Source organism: Rhinolophus sinicus, chromosome 1, assembly GCF_057876585.1.
Source record: "Rhinolophus sinicus isolate RSI-liver-muscle chromosome 1, RSI-T2T, whole genome shotgun sequence".
Lineage (NCBI taxonomy): Eukaryota > Metazoa > Chordata > Mammalia > Chiroptera > Rhinolophidae > Rhinolophus > Rhinolophus sinicus.
The window spans coordinates 130,009,581-130,031,138 of NC_142501.1; the positions used below are offsets into that span (position 1 = coordinate 130,009,581).

Consider the following 21,558-nt stretch of genomic DNA (forward strand, 5'->3'; position numbering starts at 1 on the left):
TAAAGAGATCCTGCTTGGTTTAAAAAAAAAAAAAATTATCCTGAAGTTTTGACCAAGCCAGAGCTGGGGGCTGTGTCAAAGCACAGGCCACCGAGTGGGTGCCAGGCCTAGGAGAGCTAGGCAAGAGAATGTGGTTCATAGTATCTGAGGTGCGAACCAGAAAGGGTCAGGCAGATCTGGGTGGAACAGCAGCCAGTTTTCAGAGACCAGACAAGCAGTAGGTCAGGGACCAGGGACTGGCTATTGGCCAGGGGATTCCATAGGGGGAAGCTGCTCAGTGAACTTGAGATTTAGCATCCTACTTTCCATCCTTTTGTTAAGTATCCTACTCAGGGGTAGAAAGCTGCCTTCTGCAAGCGTTCCTAATAAGGTCTTCCTTCCACAGGCCTTGCAATATGTCCCCTCCCCCTGGGGTCGGGCCTTGCTCAGGGAAGCAGTGATCAGTGTGTCTTCTAGAAAAGCATGTCTGACCGCTCGTAAAGCCCTGGCAAGGTTCTGCTCAGCCAGAGGACCACAGACCTGGTAAGAAACTCAAGAGAAGGTGGACACTTCTTCCTTTCAGGTAAGAGCTAACTTCAAGACAGAACAGGAAAGTCTTGAGATGACAGGTGATGGCGGGTAAGTCAGGCCTGTCAGGAATATAGCCCCCTTTTCCCAAACTTTGCTCACCAAGAGTTCCCAAGACTCCAAATGTTCAGGCTCAGGCCCACTTCCCTCCTGAAGCAATTCTGACCAGGATGGACCAGAAGTCAAAGCCAAGTAGAGTAGGACCCTAGTACATGGATCGAGTTGCTCTCGCTGTCACAGCCTAGTAGTCTGAGCTGCCCTTGGATCCTATGGACTTAGTCAAATGGATTGTCACAGCTTTAACTTTCTGTGTAGTATTCTGAGTGATCCCCTCAGATTTGCCTTCCAGTTCAGTGACATTCTCCTCAGCTATGTAGAAACTGTTGTGTTATAGATCCGTGGAGTTTTTAACTTTAATGATTATAGTTCTCATTTCCATGATTCCTATTTGGTTCTTTTGCAAACCTTTGTTGTTGTTTTTAATTTCTTCTTTCCCAATCGTTCCTACATCTTACATTCTTTAAATGTTTATTTTATAGTATCTTCCAGATTGTTCAATCATCTTTAGTTTTTGTTTCTCCCATGGTGGTTCAGTTTGTCTGTGTGTGTGTGAGTGTGAGTGTGTGTGTGTGTGTGTGTGTGTGTGTGTGTATGTGTGTGTAATCTTGTATAAACACATCTTCGGTAGAAAGTATCTTTGTCTGGGAGTCCATGTTCTGTGGACTATAAGGCATCTGCCCTAATCCTGTGCAGGTATCCACTGGACATCTCTAGTTTGGACCAGTTTTTCCTTAGCCAGAGATTCCTGATCGACATGTGTAAATTCAGATCCCACCCCTGAATATGAAGAGTCAGATTGGCTTTTCATTTGATTCACAATAGACATTTTTTCCTACCTGGAAAAAAGCTTCCTTAATGCCATGGATGGAGCCATTGGATGGAGTTTTCTGGACCCCTTCTCACAAACTAGAAGCCCTTCAGTAGTTCTGGTTTTAGGCTGAAACCTCTCTTCTAACTCCTCACCTTGAGTGGACTCAAGGTCATGTTTTTTATCCATGCATGGGAATTAAAAGTCTAGCTTTTAGCTTCCTGGTCCACTGTGGCTTCAGCTTAAGCTGACTGTTCTGATTTGAGTTCACTCTTCACTTCTGGCATGTAAGAGTTTCCATTTCTTTCTTTTGAATTCAGCTTGTATTGCAAAACAACATTAACAAACTTTTTTTTTTTCATTCTATTTCATCTAGGATCTCCTGTGTTTATAGCAGGAAGTTGACTTTTATCTTCTATGGACCTGGTCATTGACAGGTCTTGCTCTGAGCCAGCTGATAACCAGGAACTGCAAGGCTGCTCTCTGCTCACTTTGAGTATCACTGCACCTGGGACCTCTGACACTGACCTCATCCCACAGATTATACCCAGGTATCCTTAGGTGTCAACCAAATCATGACTACTTGTCTCTTCCCCTCAGGACCCTTTTGGTGGCCAGCTAATTACCCTCTGGCGAGCCAGCCACTGAGGATACATGAGAGGAAAGGTTGGTTGGAGTTTCTTAATTCCCTATTCAGACAGCCTGTGCAGGCAACCTGGCTGGACAAGAACCTTTCACCATATAAAATCCTGTAACTTTTGGTGGTCACAAATCCCTTTGGGAATCTGAAAAAACTGTGTATTCTGTCCTGAGGAACAAAGTATGCAGTACATGCACCAAAACTTCTGCATACATTTCAGGGTTCACTAACTCCCTGTATGCCACGTTAAGAACATCTGCTTTGGAGGCTGTTTGTTCTTTGGTGAATTGGAAACCCTAGTTTGCTGGCTTTATTCAAATCAACTCTAATGAAAAACCTTGTTAAAATGAGACTCGATGACATAATAATAATAATCTTTCAATTTTTCACTCTTGACGCCATCTTGAAACATAATAATGGTACCAGGAGTAATGTCAATAGCTAGTGACAATCTCCTATAAAATCTTTTAAATTTATTAATTAAATAATTGACTGTTACAGGAGCATAATTTCTTCAAATACTGCACTCTGACTCACCCCTATGCCATCTACAGGGCAGAAAAAGCTTCATGAAATGAGACAGCTGATGTGGCATGAAATAAAGGTGGATTCTAGATTCAGTTTTCAGGTTTGGGATCTGGCTTTGCTATGAACCATCTAGTGCCTTTGGGAAATTCCCAGTCTTCCCAGGTTTCTTTTCCCTTATCTGTAAAGTAAGGAAGTTGGACTAGCTTCCAGGTTGACAAACTGAAACCCACTGGCCAAATTTTGCCTGTTCCCTATTTTTGTAAATAAAATTTAGTTGGAACACAGCCACACTCATTTGTTCCCATATTATCTATGATGGATTTCATGCTACAACAGCAGAGTTGAGTAGCTGTGACAGAGACCATATGGCCTGTAAAGCCTGAAATATTTACTATCTGGCTCTTACCAGGAAAGTGTGCCAGCCTTTGGCCTAAATGATCTCTCCATCCCTTTCCACCTCTCGATGATCCGTGATTCTCAGAGGTAAAGGGAATGTAATCCAGCCCAACTTAAGGCACATGTGGAATAGAAGCAAATGATGGATGAGCCAAGACAAATCACTTATATTATTTTGTTGAAGCAGTTCCCTCAATAACTTGCTGAGGGAAGTCTAATAAATAGTCAAGTGGAACAACTTAAGACAGTCAAACTTCATGTGTGCTCCAAATTGTTTCATCATCCAGACATTCAGTGATTCAGAATGACCTTTTTCTAGTGTATCCCAATCAGTAGATTTTTTAAAAAATTACTTAGTCTGATCATATACATTAATAAACACATTTAAGTTTAGGAACTGACAGGATAGTATATACAATCCCTTTTACCGAACTTCAATCCTACATTGAAATGAGCTAGAGCATAAAACGACGACAGAAATGTCGCCCTTCGGGTATGAATGATAAGAGTGGTGTTCACCTGAACATAAAGTTTTAGGCTGAATATTTAGGAGACTGATATATTTTTGTGATCCATGTTATCCAAACCATGCTTTCCAAACCTCATAGAGCGAAGAAGTCACTGTACCATTAGGGCACAGCTGCAGGGTTTCCCACCAAGTCAAACTTCCAATAGTCTCATTAGATTGAAACGTATCTATTTTTTTTCATTGTTCTCTTATTTTTTTAATTAAATTTACTCTAGTGACAGTGGTTAGTAAAATTACATAGGTTTCACGTGTAAAGTTCTATAATATCTATTTTTTAAATTTCACTTTCTATTCCTCTTCACTTAGTTCCTCCAAGAAGAGATTAACTGAACTAAGTAACAAGATTTTTTTTTTTTTTGGAAATTAACATATATGAAAGCACTAAGCCTCTACATTAAGTCCTGAAAAATGAGACAGGGACTAGTCCCACAGATGTTCAAAATTCCAGACCCAGAGGAGCGGGAAAATCTCCTATCGTTGATATAGTTTTACCTTACAGTTTCAATCTTTTTCTACCATCAGAGTGCTATTTCCCTTTCTGTCCCAACAGCAACTTTGCATTTGGCCATTGTCATGTTTTGGTGCAGTGGAAATAACATATTATAGTGTGGGCTTTTTCTTAACTGACCCTGAGAAGCTCTTTCCAAACAGCTTTGCAAAATCTCTCATTGGCTATTTTGTTCTAATGGTGGCAATTGGAACAAATTTCCCCAAATGATAGAACACACGTGATGACAGAGAACATAGTGTCTGAAACCCTCTCGCCTTCCTCAAAATCACAGGGAGTCTGGACGCCAACCTAGCTTGCAAGTTTCCTGGGGGTCATGACTAGAGCTGGGAACGTAAACCCAAACCCCCAAAGGTGCCCACACTGGAGGGTGAGCAAAACAGAAGTCAAGTTCCTTCTGAGGAGCTTGAAGAACACTGGAGACCTTCCTGTACCTTGGAGATTAGGAAAACTGGGCACAAATGCCCAATTTTGGCAATCTGGGGAGTCCTGGGTCAGCCCCACAATTGCTGTTCTGGCTTAGGAACTTATCTTCTGCTCCCTCCTAGCTACCACAAGAAATTTGACCTTATCATATACATTTTCTTTGTTTCTGGTGTTCTTTGTTGGGAAGATTCCAAGCATCATTTCATGCATCTTGCACAGCATTCCTCTGCTTTCCTCTTGGCCCTCTGCTCTGATTCCTTTCCCCGGAATCATGTCTCTCTCTCTCTCTCTCTCTCTCTCTCTCTCTCTCTCTCTCTCTCTCTCTCTCTCTCTCTCTCTCTCTCTCTCTCTCTCTCTCTCATTCTCCCACATGGACCTCTCTTCCCCTGACAATCTTTTAACAGTTTAAGATGGTCATGGTTCCATTTTTTTGGTCCGCCACATCCCACTTCACCCCTCCTTCTTGCCGAAAAATTCTTTACTTCACTTGGCATTTGGGAGCAACACAAATCAGGGAATTGTCTAGTAAAAGAGCTTTTGCTGCTCACAGCTTTTTTGGGAGTGGGGCACGTAGCTATGATGTGAATCAAGGATGCAGAGTGGGATGGACATGTGATTTCATGATAGCTTAGACTGCTCGGAACTTACTAACTTTTAGAGTCAACATAGACAAGGAGAAAAGAAGAAAGTTCTGTGGTTGACGTTACAATCCATTACTTTGCTGCCTTTGAATTTCTTTAGTTTTTCTAGTAAAGAAATTTTTTCATTGCCTTGTTTGGCTCTGGAATGTTGGTCGTGCTCACAGCCCTGAAATGAAGTTTTCAATTCCAGTGTCTATCTCCGTTCCAATCTTGAGTCTATATTTTGCTTTACTGTTTATGTTTTCTTATTCAACTTCCTGGTCTAAACTCTGTCGAGTTCACCTTCAGCCTAATATAGTTGTAATACTTTCTAAATTAAGTGCTGGCAGTTCCCAAAATACAAACACCAAATTTATGAATGTAGCTTACACAAAAAGGCTGTCCCTTCTTGCTTCTGGGTGGCATCATCAAAGCGTGGGAGGAAATTCTCTCTTCTTTGGCAGCAGTGTTCACATCCAGCTTCTCAGTGGGGACTAATTTCCCATAGAAACCATTGCATGCGGTGGTCTAGCTCCCAGACCAGCCCACAAAAGCCCACTTAATCCATAACATAGCTGAATGAGTAAAAAAAAAGACACACAGCTAATAAAAAACATTTTTGCTAATGTGTAGGATTTAATTTTCATTAGGGGTTAAATTACAATGTTTCTATGGGAAAATGTTTGCTCCAGATTCTAAAAACTAATTTACAAACAAACTTGTGGAAGAAAAATCCAATCTAAATTTAGAACTTCCTAGATTAGCTCTAGTTTTAAGCACATATTTTTCTTTTTGTTTGCATAAGTCAGCTGGGGACAGGTTTACTGAGGCTGTCTCTGCAGGCTAACCCAAGCCACGAGGTGGGCACCTGTCTGGTGTAAGTGCCCCAGGTGTACAGGAGCCGAGGGAAAGGAACCTCTGTAGCCAAAAAAAAAAAAAAAAAGAGTTTTGGCTTTAACTTGAACCGATTTTTCTGGATTACTCTTACAATGCTATCATCACTCTGCCTGTGTAGAGCAAACATCAGATAGACGTTAAAAGCAGTTTCTCCCTTTATACCTTCTCAATCATATACTTTGTGGTGAATATGAGTCTTCCTTAAGAAAACACACACACGCGCGCACACACACATACACACAAAAGCTAAATAGTACACAACCCAAACTTCCAGATTGGTACATCAGGGAGTGGTTCTCTACAATAAGATGGAATTAAGGCCCATGGGATTTACCCAGAATCTTTTGCTCCTGCAGCCTTCCTGCAGCAGCCAGGTTGGCCATATAAAAACCTGGGGTGGGGCCTCTCTTCCGGTGTTCACCTGAGGGACACCTGAGTCTAATTAACCATAAATGAAAAGGCATCCTTGTGAATGTTGCTCTCAGGACATGAGCCTGGCTACTGGGCCAGGTGCTCTGGGAGTCCTTGCGCCTTGTGCCAAATCACTACAATAGTCAAGGTGTTTCTTACACTGACACTGTAGCTCTTTTGTTCATGAGGCTTATAAGTGGCATTTTATTTAAGCAATAATAACTGGTAGAGAGGGCATTTCCTGATACTTAATGACCAACTGGAGGTATTGTGGGCCTGAGGCAATGCATATAATATGCTATTAAACTCTGAAATTTAAAAATGTAAAGAAAAAAATAATTACCTTCTTATGCATGTTACCATGGATACGGGGTATTGTTTATAGTTTTAGTCTTTTCCTAGAGGTTAAAGTCCAGTGGAGCACCCAATAGGAAAGAAGAACTTCAGTCTCAATTTCCACTCACTTTATAATGTTTGACATTACCTAGTTAGTGTACGTCTCTTTAAGAAGGTGCACGTCACCCCTGAAATAGGATATGTAACATGTGATATGGATTGCCATAATAAGTATTCATATTTTATTGAACAGTTTGGCAATCAGTATTTAAAATCAGCTAACCTTGTAGATAATCATGTTCTGATTCCCCAGAGTGGCAGTAACTTTCATTCTTTTCCCCCCAAAGAATGAGCCATTTTTCAGTTTCCAAATTGCATGCACATATTTTATGCATTAGTCCCAGAAACACTTTTTCAGTTGGATCTATTATTACAGTGCATAACTCAGAGATTAACATTTAAGCATGAAGGAGAAAATACTCAAGAGATGCACCTAATACTCCATAATTTACATAGTAGCTATTTCCTGTATACTTTTTAAAATCTTGGAACACTTTTTCTTTTCTAACTCTTAGGGAAAGATAGGGCATAATTAAATCAATTTCATAACACTGCAGGAGTGCTGGCCCAAATCAATACAACTAACGCCTCATCTATTCCAGGGATAAAAGAACACTGAGGAAAATTTAAAGACTTAATTTCATCTGCAGCTCCAAACTTTCTCCCACAAATATTTTTTCCATAGTTATCAGCAAGATTTATCTACCTTTATTTTTCTTTATTCTACTATAATCAAAGAGTAATGTAACAAGCCTTTATCCAATACTTAATACAGAAATACCATTCACTTATCCATCCATTTATTTATCTATTAGGTATTTTTAAAGTGTACTGAGCCCTGTCATGAGCCGGACCACAGAAACACGGGAATGAAAAGGCCATGCTCCCCACCCTGGAAGAATTCTAACTGCTAAGGAGTCAGGCATGTAACAGGCATTACAGTTCTTCGCTGGAGGTGCTAAGCTAGAGGTATAACAAGATGCATTGGGAGCACAAAGAAAGGTGACAGCAACTCTCCTGGGAATTCAGAATGGTTTCTTAGAGAAGGTGATGTTTCCTTAAGATGTAAACAGTAAAGCTCTAGACACAATTATAAAGTTATTCTTATTTTGTTTCATTAACTATTCTTCTATAGGAAAACAAAGATGGACAAATTCCTAAAGAGAATACAAGTCAGCTGGTAGTCAAATAAAATAAAAAAAAGAAAAATGATAGTGGTTATAAAGCCCATTTTAATACACCTCCCCTCCAGATTTCCTCCCAAATATTGCTATCTATAAACAGCGCTACATTTACATAGAGAACCATATCTTGACACAGGGACATTAGGAGTCCCTGGGAAAAGGAGGTAGACACCCCTTACTGTGTTGATTTCCACACTGACGTGCAATGCTGGAAGCCCTACACTTCCTGTCTTTATACAAGTACATGAGGAGAATCCTGATACCTTTCTTTGAATGATTTTTGTCTGTAGACCTCCAAATCATGAGCATGCCAGTGTGATTTATCTGGGTCTTTAGAATTACATTGTATAAGCTAAAAACCTAAGTTCTGAGTAGAAGAGAAATAAAGGGATCAGAAGAGAATTCACTAAGGAGCCTTACCTAGACCCCTTGAGTTTGAGCAAGACCTTTCAGGATGTAATGACTATATATTCACAGAGAAACGCTAGCATGGACGAAAACAGCCAGACAGTATCCAGCTAGTCCTTGGGGATTACAGAAAGCAGATTAGCTTCCCTGGAACAGAAGGGCTGGCTGGCTGGGGAGTAAGGAGAACTTAGATTAAAAAGATACGGACAGGGAAGGGAGCAGATGGTAAATGGCCCCATCATTAGCTGGAGGAGTGTAGAAGGATTGGTAAATTCCCACTGTCCTCCAGACTCTGCCCAGACGTTGTCTCTGGATTGCTTTCCCTGACTCCCACCCCCACCTCAAGTGCCCCTGGCCTCATAGCACTTAAAAATGTTGTAAGAGAAGCCCAAGGCATAGATGGTCCACCAATAGCTAATCAGAGCCGAAAATGACAAAGTTATCAATACTGGAAAAGTTTACTATTAGGTTAAATCGCAGGCTTTTCAATGGAAAAATCCAGGGGAAAGTGCAAATGTTTTTTAAAGGAAAAGGAAAAGTACTACTACAAGTATTTTGACATCAAAACACATATTGATGAGGCAAGCAGGAGGGCTGGGCTCAATATTCTCTTGGACCAAATGCCCCAGGCGCTGGCTAACTCAATTGTGGAGGCCGTCTGAGGAAGGTGGCCTAACCTAATTGAGAAAACATATGGTCCCAGATAAAGCGAGCTCTGACTCACACTCTGACAGAACCTGGGCTAACTCACTTGCCCTGACTGCTTCGTTCTCCTCGCCTCTCCATGCCACGTCCCCCACTGCTCCCAGCCCCTGCAGCCCTCATTACAGAAGGAAAATGGTGTTCGTGTGCTCTACCTTCAGAGTTGGGAGAAATGAGGGGGTTTGTTCTTGCAGTCCTTTTAACCAGAGAGTATTAGAGCTAACCGGATAGCCAAACGATGAAGGGGAGAGTGGGGGGAAGAAAAAGGGGAGGCATGGCCCACCTGTGACCATGTGTGATAACAACATCACGCGATGAGTTAGTCCATATGCCCCTTCCAGTGAAAGATCTGAGAAGTTTGATATCAAGTGGAAAAGCTAGTTCAGTTGCCTCAGAAGGATCATCTGAAAGGGAATAAAGTTCTCAATCTTTTACTCAAATCCAAATTGTGGGCTGCATGTCCACCTTCCTTTGTATCATTTGTCAGAATTGGCCTGTGAACATGGCCACTCAGGCTCATTACACGATGAGTGTCAGCAAAAAATCAAGTGTGTACATTTCTTTGCACTTGTCCCTTAAGGATGCTCAGTATATGCTGTCCAGAAGATTTCGCAGCAGAATGTGAAGACTTACCCTATTTAGTGTAGAGTGCTAAGTTGTGCAAACTTGTGGAAGAGGCTTTCTGAACTACTTCCTCAGATCAATAACATTTGGTCATGCAAGAACACAGAAGAAGACTTGTTCTTTTCCCAAGTCTCCCAAGATGGAACTTTCTTGCTGAAGAGACAAGACTTGAACTTGAAATGGCAAGAAAGAAAAACTTGCTTTGCTGATTTGTCCAGGCACGTGAGCCAACAGATGGCAGCTGGGGACATGCCGATTCCATTTTCCTGAGCTGCCCTGCGTTCCCCAAATCCTCCTCAGAGCTTATAGAGCTGTTATTGAATGAATATGAAAAGAATCAATTCAAGAAAAGATTCATAGTGTTTGACAAAAATGAATCATGTTTTTAAGTTCCTACAGTTGCCCATGGAATGCAAACCTCAGCATATATCTGAATTATTAAACATTTGCTTTAGCAGTGTGGTTTCAAGAATTGATTGGGCTGGAAAAAAAATAAAAAAGAAAGAAAGAAAGATAAAAACAGAAAAAGCCATGCAAAGAAGGCACAAAACCTTAGGATTCTAGAAATGAATATATGAATCTACAAATTGTCCTAACGTTTTTGACTGTGTATCAAAACTCTGAGAAATGTTCACATCTACTGAGCTCTGTGAAAATGCATTATTTTTTATGAAGTGGCTAAAATCCAAACTGAGAATTGAAATCAGGATTTGAACACTAGCATCTGAAGTGACATGTGCCCAAACTGCTGAATCTACTTAGGAATTCTCAAAAAAAGTTCACTTTGCTACATATATATATATATATATATATATATATATATATATATATATATATATATATATATATATATATATTTGATCAATATCAATTGGCAATTAGCAAGAGGCTCATAATTATAGTTTGGTGTTAATAAAATTGACTACTTTTTATAATCAAAGTATTTGCATTTGTAGGCCTCACCAGCCTATGAATACAAATTGTCTCACCTGGTAATAATCTAAGTTTTACTGGCTGCTGTAGGTGCAGTTTATTAAGGAGTGCTCTTGGGATCAATATTTATGAAGCGAGAGGAGGAAAGCAGGATGAGACCCAGGGACAAGTTGAGATGTGATGCAGTGCCAGTGAAAGCATCAGAAAACCCATGGAGCTCCAGGCCTGGGGTAGCCTTTCAGAATTGTCCCAAATTAGGGCAAGAGGGTTATTCAGCACAGGTTGCCTGTGGAAGGAGGTATGAGCTTCAGACCACTAAGCAGGTTTTTTTTGTTTTTTGTTTTTTGTTTTTTTACATAAGGCAAACCCCAAGGCTAAGGGCCATCTTCTGACAGCACTCTCAGGGGCTTGGGAATAAGACCTTCATTCCTGAATAGGAATCTGGACTATGGGGCAAAGCATCCACTACACTCCACTCCTTGCAACACTTGGATCTTCTTATATGTTCTAGGAAAAGCTCTTCTAAATTATCAGTGAGCATCTGTTCCTAGTGGAAACTTAGAATAGGAAAGTTACTCGGACAAATTATAGATAATAACTCTGCAGCTGGTTTCAGGGTAACAACTGATGTTCATCTTCTCCCTCTTCTGTTAGCTACTGAAGATTTCCCTCATTCTCAACAAAGCACCTCTTCTGATTTCTCAGTGGCTTTCCTGATGGCGAGACCAGTCCCTCATCCCTGATGGGTCTGAGGGCCTGGCCTCTCAGGTTGTAGTCTATTTTCTTTCAAAGCTGGGGAAGGGCATAACAAGAGGGTCCCACATAGATCACCTAGGTTCTGCATTATTCCTCCAGTCCCTGGATACAACAGTAGCCCTCTCTCTTCCTGGTGACCAGGTTTAATTATTGCTTCAAGACAGTGACTCTCCTTCTTGCCTGTTGGCTTCTTGGTGCAAGGAATTAGAAGTGCTCATGGATCAGCCACACTTATAGTTCAATGGGGTGGTTGCTATGTCCCGTTAGAATAATTCCCCCTTTAAGAATCAGGACCTCAAAACCCATAGAGCTTAGTGTCAGGAGGATGGGAAGTCCAAATTCTTCAAGTAGGTCACTGGGAGTGATGCTTGACAGGACCATTCCTGCCGCTACTCCTTGGTTCCTGGATTTGTGTTTTTTATCCATTGTGAACACAGTGCCATGCAAAGGTCTTTGATTTAAAGTGTACCTTGCCTCTTGGAGAACAGTGCCCCATCCCCACAGAGTATCACCTTTGAGCTGGTGTATCAGCTAAGCTCTCAACAGGTTTGTCTTTACTATGCTTTGGCTGGCTGGCAGCTTCTAGATGGTATAGCATGAGATAGAACCAGTGGAGTCGTCCATGGTCATGTTCCCATTCCAACAACTCCTCTGTGAAAAGTGTGTTCCTTGGCCTGGTGTGATGTTATGTGAGATTCCATGACAGGCAATTTAACGCTGTATAAGCCTTGGATCGTGGTGAAAGCTGAGGCCCTAAGGGCAGGAAACATGAACCCATGTCCAGAATATATGTCTTCATGTTAAAATGACTGCTGTTTCTTCCAGGGTAGAAGATGTCCAAAAAGTTTGCCAGACTGTCTGGTTGGTCCCCTTGAGATATGGTGCTATACTGGGGACTCTGTCACTTTCTGCTGCTGGAGTGTTAGCTATCTGGCAGTAGCAGTAGGTAGAAAGGCTTTGGTTAGTTGGTGCCCATGCTAGTGGGCCCTGTATCACCTCCATCCCTGCTGCCATGGTTCTTCTATCCATGTGCCAACACTGCAATGGCTGATGACAGATGCTGGCTGCTAACAAGTGGTGAGTCATTTTGTTTACATGCATATTTAGTGCCTCTCTCTTGTGGACACTAACATGTATACAAAGATGTTCACACTTTGTGCCCTCACACAGGTCCATGCATGTGTCTATTCCAGAACTTCATGTTGCCAATCTGCCTATTTTTCTCCTTCTAGACCCCTACCCATGGGTCTAAGCTCAGGCCATTTCTCTTTCAACACAACGTAGATGACCAGGGATACCACTTGTGGCTTTCTCTTGCCATTGGCTTTCAAGACCCCCTGGAATGAGGCTATGGTGTGGACACTGTCCATTTTCAGCTGGCACCCACACGCAGTCGGCCCAGCCATGAAGCAGCATGAGTTCCTTCCTCTTCAATCGGCTAATCCTAAAGGACCCTGCATACGGCCATAGGTGTGGGCTGATGGCGCGGTGCTGGTGCAGGAAGAGTGGGTGACGTGGAGCTCCTGTGCAGCTTGAGTGTGTTGTCTGGACCTGCTTGTGCTTCCTTCCAGAGGTACCAGTCCAGCCTTACAATTGATGGTTCCTGAGCCTATCCCGTAAGACATGGTGATTCTGACAGAACCCTGTCATGAAGGGCTGCTTTGGCCATGTGGTCAGTTGATGCCCATGATTAGGTGCTTGCACCAGGTCTCACAACGGGCTAGAGCTATTGTGAAAAAGTTCTAGAATTCTCTCCTGCAGATGGCAGAGCTTTGCTCCAGAATCCTGGGTTTCTACATTGTGATTTTCCCACTCAGGCTTGTCACAAACTCCACATGGCATCTTTTCACACCACTGATAGCTCTAATACCAGAAGACTTGTTGGCTCATACGGCCTGAGTGGGAGGGCTGCTTGCACTGCAGACACACTGATGCACTGCCCTTTCTTTTTCTGGTCCTCTCTCAAAGCTGGTAACCTTTGAATGGTGAAGCAGTATTCCCAGGTGCAGAATATGCTGCTTCCAGAACTCAAACGCACTCATCAGGCTTTGAGCTTCTGTCTTTGTGGTGGGAGGTATAAGATGAAATAATGTGTCTCTTACTTTGGATGGGATGTCCCGGCATGCCTCACTACTGTACCCATAAAAACTATACTAATGTGGCAGGTCCCTAGAAGGAAGCCGATAGGAATCCAGTGGCTTATTAGTGATTAAACAAATTTAACAAATAGTCTCCAAATGAACAAAGGTTTTCTGCTGCTATTTTTATTATAAAAACCATGATATTGTTATGATTTTAAAAAGCTTGTCACATGGTAAGAGTATTATATGTGACTTTGGGACACTGAGCCATACGATTTTTCTTTTTTTTAAAGCCTACTCACACCAATCTTTGCTTATTTATAGCCTACAAATCCATAAATGGAGCAAGATAAAATGAACAAATAAAAATCTGAGGAGGAAGTTAAAAACACAGATTGGAAAAATTAAACAGAGCCAGGTTGAAGTTAGCAGACACAAGCGCAGGACTAAAGTCGCTGACCAGTTGCCAGATGAGGGCTGCAAACGGCCCTCCGGGTCCTGCTGTCGGGGAAGCAAAGGCAGCCAGGATTCACCAGTCTCACTAAGACCCACCACATCCAAAGCAAGGAGGGATGTAACTTCCTCAACCATTTCAAAAACATAATAACTGGATGGAGACTCACACAATGAAAAGAGTGATGGGATGAAGACAGCTTAGACACATAATTCCATCTGGTAAAAAATGTCAGAATGAGTTGGTCTTAGCCTGGGTCTCCTTGATGGCGGATCCTGAGACAAAGGATTGAGTGCAAATACTTTATTGGGGAATGTGATCCAGTGAGTAGGAGTACAGGACAAGAAGAATGAAGCAGAGAAGGATGGAAAACCAATACCAAGATGAGTTATGAGGTTGGCCACAGTCTCTGGCAAATGAGTGCTGGCTTTGTCTGGGCTGCCTGGGGAGTTGTATGAAAGACATCTCAGGACTGTCCATGTGGGGGAAGAAAGGAAAGCATTTACCCATTAGCACTTATGCTTCATTGGTCAAAGGTCTGACCCCAAAACATACTCCCCTACAATTCAGGGTTGGTCAATGCACAGGTCCCATGTGGCTCAGAGAGGCTCCGGGCAAACTCTGGAAGCTCCAGCAGAGGGGAAGGCAAGGACATGAGGCAAGGCCCTTTGAGGTTGCACCTATAAAAAGGCACCAGCTCAGAGGCAGCATCAATGGCTGGAATAAGGGACAGGGGATGCCAAAGGTGGGCGGTGGTACCCAACAGGTCCCTGATGCACACTCTAGGTCTACAACTAGATGATACTTTTCAAGTACCTTCTTAGAGAGAATCTTTTGATCTTTAGCAAATTGCTGATCCCTACGTAGTGACCCCTTGTAGGAGTTAAGTGATGTCAAGATATTTGGGTCCAGCACTGCTCTGGGCATCAAGATTCTATCTGTGAAAAGAGCCAACATTTAAAAAATATGTCCTGTTCTTCCTGTTCCAAAGTATGACAGTTTCATGGATGCATAGGGGATTGTATCTGAAAACAGATATACTGCAAACATCTAGTCTAGCAATCTCTGTCCAAGTTAATGCCCTTGCAGAAAATAAAGAGTTGAAGGAGTAAAACTGTTGATACTATACATACGGGTGTGTATCATTTTCAGAATACCTTTGAATTTCCAGAAGCAGCTTTCTTTTATGCTATGGTCTAATATACAGCACCTGAAAAAATTTTCTTCTTTGAAAATCCAGTATTGATTTTTTTCCCAGGGTCAAATTAAGCTGCAATAAACAAGGCAAGAAAGATCCCATTTACTTTTTCATTGTAAGTAGGTCTCTATTGTTTAAAATCATATGGTCTTCTGGATCGTAACCCTGTTGCTAAGGATTTTGCACTTGGCTACTGAATCAGTCCTGGAAAACGGATTGTAGGCTAAAATTTTGAATCTTGATACACAACTGCTCCACTGCTCTGTTTGAGAAAAAAATGTTTAATGAAATCGCAACTTAAACTTACTGAGGGACAGCTCAGCAAATACTGTTAAAGAACTGGAATCCTTCTAGCTGGAAAGGCAATGATAGACACAGAATGTTTCACTTGAGGTCAGAAGGAAGCAAGCAGAGAAAAACTCATCCCTCAGGCCATGGTCCCCTGTGATCCCGCTTCACTAACAGGAGACTTAGTTAAATTAATCTATTAGAATGTGGATGCTCAATTTTTAATAAATCAATTAATAGCATGTAAGTAAAATTTATACCCCTCATGATAACTGTAGATACATACAAGAGCTTTTAAAGTCTTAGCACCACCACTATTAAGTTAGATACTATTATCTCTAGTCACAAATAAAGTACCTGAGACGCAGAGAGGCTAAGGACTGCCTCCAAACTCACACAGCTAAACGTGGTAGAGCTGCATTCCAGCTCCCGCAGCACCAACTCCTCTTGAATCTAAGCCCTCTCTACACCCTCCATTCTCTCCTTACCGCCAAAAACACAAGAAACAAATTTGTCGCGTGGTGTAACAAAGAAACCAAGTGGAAAAGCCAATCTTCATGCTGGCAAATTAATCTTGTTTAGCTCTCCCCACAGCAGCTCCTTCCACCTCCCAGGGGTTGGGAGAAATGGGGCGGCAAAGTTACCATTTAGCTTCATCCCTATCCTGCAGCTGCAAAATGTTACTATTAATAGATGTCCTTTGAAACCAATAATTTGGGTTAGGACACTGTACATGAGCATGTTGAAAGCTCTGAAATCCTGCAGTTTAGGAACCCGTGTGTCAGGGCCCAACCTGTCTTCCTCAAACTTATTTCATGATGGTATCTCTTTTTGAGCAGCCCCAACCTAACAATGATTCTGCAAAAGACAGTTGTGAAATCACTGAGTGGCAGAACACCACAAAATAATAAATTCTCTACCAAGGCTATATAGCTCCATGTGGTACTCAAAGAATGGCGTAATCACAGTCTGGCCTCACATCCCAAACAAAATGTATGAAAGGACTTCTCATGAACTTAAAAAATGTCTGATTATTGATCAGTTCACCCAATATTTAGGGAGCACGATGGGGTAAACACTGTGCTGGCTATGGTGGCTCTATCCACCAACAAAATGGCCAGTTTCTGCCTCAAGAAGCTTAGAGTTGAACAGAGATGATGAACTCTGCCCACCTGTACATGTCATGAGTATCACAAAAGAGAAGTGCCAGGTGCTACAAAGTCACTTAATGGGACAAGCCTATCTTGTCAAGGCACCAGGGATATGACATTTCCCCTGAAGCCCGAAGAATGAGGAGATAACAGTGGGTTGGGGGAATTCATTCCTATCAATAGCACTTATCACCCAGAGCCCTGGTTAGCTGTTTACCCAGACATAGCACCACTCACAAAGTGGTCACATCTTGAGGACTGGGAGTCTCACTTCTTTACATCCCTGTTCCATTGCCTGATATCTGACACACAGGGGCACTCAATACATTTGTGAAAGACATGGAGGGAGGGAGGGAGGGTGGGAGGGAGGGAGGGAGGAAAAGAGGCAACACAGTAATTAACTAATGCCTAGCCATGTGTACAGGTTCATTATCCACAATGTCTTGTTTTGGTATATTTTTTAAAAAGGAGAACAGTTATACTCATTGCTTACAAGGAGCCCCCCACCCCCACGCCCCACTCCCCACACACACATTGATTTAGTCTCCAAACATTTGTGTTCTGTGGTGGAGACACAATAAGATGAAGTGTCTTCATTCAAGGAGTTAATGATGTAGTAGTGGAAACTCAACAAAAATGCAATTCTTTTGCCCAAATATGAAGCAGAAAAGGCAGGATGAGTTCTGATGTCAACTGTCGAGGCAGGATTTTGCCCTTGCCTACTGACGGCCAGCTTTAAAAGTGCCAGCGCTGAGCACGAGGGAGGGCACAGCTGGAATTTCTCACTCTGGTTGCAATAAACTTTCCTGCCCATCTACTCGTTCTTCCCAGCAATATTGGGAGAGTCAAAAATCCAGGAGACGGGCCGCGGGGCTGCCTAACCTTCCGTGCAGAGCGGGGTTCCGAATCCAGCTGGCTCCAAGTCCCCACTCCCCAGCCATCGCAGCCCTCTCCTCTGCAAACCCGGGATACATCAGTGCGTCGCTGGCGCTCGGGGACCTGCGTGCCCACTCCGTCGACCCGCCCCACCCCGCACTACGTCACCTGGATCACGTGAGTGACCGGGCCCCTTACCCCCCTCCTCTCCTCCCCTCCTGCCAGACTCAGCTGCTCGCCTCTGAACTGGGGAGCTGGGGGCGGGCGGCGCGTCTGCTCTGCCCCAACCCGTCCCCTCCCCCCGGAGCCAGAGGACAGCGTCTAGCAAGGGGCTCCAATGAAATTGGAACCAGCGTTCTAAATTAAGGGGAGCAGATGTCCCTGTGTTGCTTGGGAGGCCTGGGTGGCCTGCTGTTCAGACAGAAATCGTTGAGGCACTGACCTTCCGGGGCTGCTGTCAATCTCCGCGTGCAGATGGCCAGCCGAGCCCTGCCCGCGCCTCTGCATGGGAAATGCGGCAGCGGGGGGAATCCGGGCAGCGAGAGAGAAAAGTCTGCGTGGGGGGTGGGGAGGAGGCCCGGGGGAGACAGAGGGCAGGAGAGAAAGGCCTGCCCCGCGCACAATGGAGTCCCCGTGGCGGCCCCTCGGAGGACAATGCGTCCCCCGGGATCCGCGGTCGTCTGCGCCAGGTCGGCGGCCCGGCTCCAGCTGCCTCTTCAGAACAAGGCCGTGCAAATGTGCCCACTTGATTCTAAATCCTCTTAGGCACTCTCCACGTGAACGAGGAAAGGGGTGGCCTGACAATCCTTTACAAATCGGAGGCCTGGGAACCCTGATGCTCTGCAAAATGTCTGCACCACGCATGCAAATGGAGCCTATCACTCGGAGAAATAGGCAGTCTTTCTGTCCTGAGTCCGTGAAAAAAAACCAAACAACTGCATTCAGTAAACACTCCTATCCGGCCCTTCACTGCCACTCGGGGATCTGAAAAATTTTCAGGGTGTTTCCCCTGGAAGAAACTTCCTATTAAATGTTCAGAAAAGCCAGCTGAGCTGGGCAAAATTATTAGTCACCCAGGTATTTACACTGTTTTTCCTATTTCCTTTCTCTCTTGGCCTCTGTGGTCAGCAGTATAAAATTCCTAGGAACTCCCACCTAAACACCAGCTTCCTGTTTATGCTCTCAGTGGCTTTAATGTTTAGCTGTTAAAAGCAGTTGACCAAGGCTCTATGAAACAATCAACAGAGGTTTGCAGGTGAAAAGGAAAAAAAAAGAAAAAGAAAAAACTCAAATGGGTAGGTCAAAGGTCCAGGTTCATTTTTAATCACTTATGTCAAAATCACAGGAGGGAAAAGGTAAAATTAAAGTGTAACTTAATGCCTAAGATCTTGGTTCAGTTTCATTTGGCCCCTGGGTCTACATGAACCTATAAAATACGATACACTAGTCTAAAGTATGTACATTTCCATTTCATTTCTAAGGCCTTTTTTTTTTCCATGTGGCATGACATTCCTTTGTTAGAGAAGGTTAAAGTTCACACATAAGCACAGCCTGTGTGTCCTGTGAGTGCCTTACACGCTGCCATGGCTGTTCTTCTTAAGTTCCTGCCGCAAAATATTGCATTGATGTAGCTCCCTGAATTGCAGCCTCCCTGACCTGGAAGAGAATCCTATAGGGCACCTCCTCCAGCCCTTTTCTGATACAGAATTCCGGGTACAGTTCCCAGAGAGTGAATAGCTATTCTCTGATAGAAACCATCTAGAACTCCCTACCTTAGATGATAGCATCTTTCCTTGACAATCTTATATTTTTATAAAAATTTTCTATATATAAAACTGGAATCTGTCTCCACATATGGAGCCATGCAGAATAAATCTAATTTCTCTTTCACATGATATTACCCTCCAAATATTTGGAGACATCTCCCATATCCCCCTAGAGTCTTCTCCCAGCTAAACACCCGCAGATCTGTCAGCAGTTTCTCCCATGGGTTCTGAGTCTTCCACATCATCCCGAGTTACCCCGAGATGCTCCAGTTAAGTCCAAGTTCGTCTGAAACTGAAGATGGTGCTTCAGTTCCTGCGGACACTCAGTTTAGGAGGCAGCACTGTAGGAATATGGCTTAAAACCAACAAGGGGATTCGGTCAGATCATGTCCAAGTGATTCAGACAAAAATAAATTTTAGTTTTCCATCTTATTATTTTTCTACTCTCTCAGTAATGCCAGACTCGGTTATGAAGCCCAGGACAGAAGGAAAAAGTGAAAAGCTGTATTGTGGGCTAGCACTGTGCTTTTCATGTTCTCACAGTTTGTTCTCCCAAAACCCCTCTGAGTGGGTATTATCGTTATTCCTCTTTTAGAGGTTTAGAAGTCAAATAATCCACCCAAGGCCACAGAGCTAGTAAATTGTAGCGAGGTTTCTAACCTGTGACTTGCTCTTTACATAACACAAAGCTGCTGCTATACCGTCACAGAGTTAAAGCTAAGTCTTGAATTTGTTTTTTAGTGTAATCTATAATATCCAGCTTTAATTCCAGGCCAGTTTGTGTACATTGTATTTATACAACTACAAAAACTTTTCAAATACAAGTTAAGAACTTTAAAGGGGCGAAAAAGTTCTTTCTGGAAGCAAATGAAACAGAAATTCCAAGTGGAAGCCAAAAGTCATCCCAAACATGCTTTTATTCCAATGGCATTACTTAACAGCAAAGTGTTATATTACCCTTGAATTTCCTGCCTGGGCTAAGGTTAGGCCAGGCTCTTGATCCTATTTAAATTGTTGCATGTATTTCAGCTCAATCATAAGCAATGCCATTACCCCTGACTCACGCCTGCTCTCCAATATGTCAGTTAGTCAAGAAAGAGGGAAGAATATATTTCCCATGCCCACACTGTAATTTTTTTCCAGTGTTGCTCAGCCTGCCAGAACAAAAGTAAAACCACAGACAGAAGATTTAGATCAGCCTCTTGATCACCCTGCTGCTATTTCACAGTTTTAGAAAGGGTTGGACATCAAACACTTAAAACTGTCATCTACACATTCTGTCTCAGAATAAAGCAGCATTGGCATGTGCCCCTGCTAAATTATTTTCTACCCCAAAATGTTGGAAACACTTTCTCTCCAGGAATATACTCTACAGAAGGCACATTGAATTAATGGAGTTAGTTCTGAGAAAGGCTCTTAGTCTACAGTGAACTGTCATATGCAGACATCCGGCCAGGTGGACTCTACACCTTAGCAGGATGCTGCTGAGACGTTTAGATTTTTCTAATTTGTTTGTTATTATAAATAGTACCTGAGAGACCCTTTCTTACTGTCCATCTAAAGTACCCCCTAAATCACCATCACATGAATCTATTTTCTTCATGGTATTTATTAATGCTTTATTGCTTACGTGTTGTTTATGGTCTACCTTCTTTAGATCATGACTTGTATATTAGACAAGTAACCTGGTCTATCTTGTTTGTTACCTAGCACATAGTAGGTCCTCAGGAAATATTTTTTGAATGAATACATCTTCTGTGCATATATATTGTTTCTCTTGTACAAGTCTCTCCTTAAAATAAATTATTTGACTAGTCAAATTTTTAGACAGAAGTTAGAACATAGCTATCAGGGGTTGAGGGGAGAGGGACTGGGACAGGGGTGTCCAAACTGCGGCCCACAGGGCAACTGCGGCCCACAATCCATTTTTAATTGGCCTGCAGCAAATTCCAAAAATATATTTAGTTTACTTAAATAAACCAGGTGAGGCAATACGTACTTCACCTCAAGTGAGTGGCCTGGCTGTTTGTGTATTTTACCGCATATGGCCCTTGGTGAAAAACGTTGAAAAAAGTTTGGACACCCCTGGACTGGGGAGTTAGTGTTTAATGGGTACAGAGCTTCAACTGGGGAAGATAACAAAGTTCTGGAGCTGGATGGTGGTGATGGTTGCACAAGAATGTGAATGTACTTAATGTCACTGAACAGTATATTTGAAAATGGTTAAAATGATGGATTTCATAGTATATCAATTTTCCCACAATAAAAATAAATAAATTTTTGGAATTCTTGGGTTAAGAGTAAGTGTGTATATGTTAAGTTGGGGTGTATATTACCAGACTTCCCGGCAG

The 21,558-nt window shown here is 42.7% G+C and overlaps 1 protein-coding gene and 1 long non-coding RNA gene across 11 annotated transcripts in view; one reads left to right on the top strand and one right to left on the bottom strand.

The window, feature by feature from the left end:
- Nucleotides 1-21,424, bottom strand: part of LOC148759270 (uncharacterized) — a 42,681-nt gene extending 21,257 nt beyond the window's left edge. For all 8 annotated transcript variants that reach the window (XM_088789539.1, XM_088789538.1, XM_088789536.1 and 5 more), the window contains exon 1: nt 17,884-21,424. In XM_088789539.1, coding sequence (XP_088645665.1) covers nt 17,884-18,305 — 422 coding nt within the window. In that variant the 5' untranslated portion in view covers nt 18,306-21,424. The remainder of the gene's footprint in view (nt 1-17,883) is intronic.
- The window catches only part of LOC109447285 (uncharacterized), a 37,203-nt gene continuing 16,034 nt past the window's right edge, over nt 390-21,558 (top strand). For 2 of the 3 annotated variants that reach the window (XR_012493753.2, XR_012493752.2), the window contains exon 1: nt 17,306-17,618. This is a non-coding gene — a long non-coding RNA (uncharacterized LOC109447285). Of the gene's footprint in view, nt 563-17,305; nt 17,619-21,558 lie in introns of those variants that run through there. The other variant, XR_012493751.2, reaches the window with a different exon arrangement.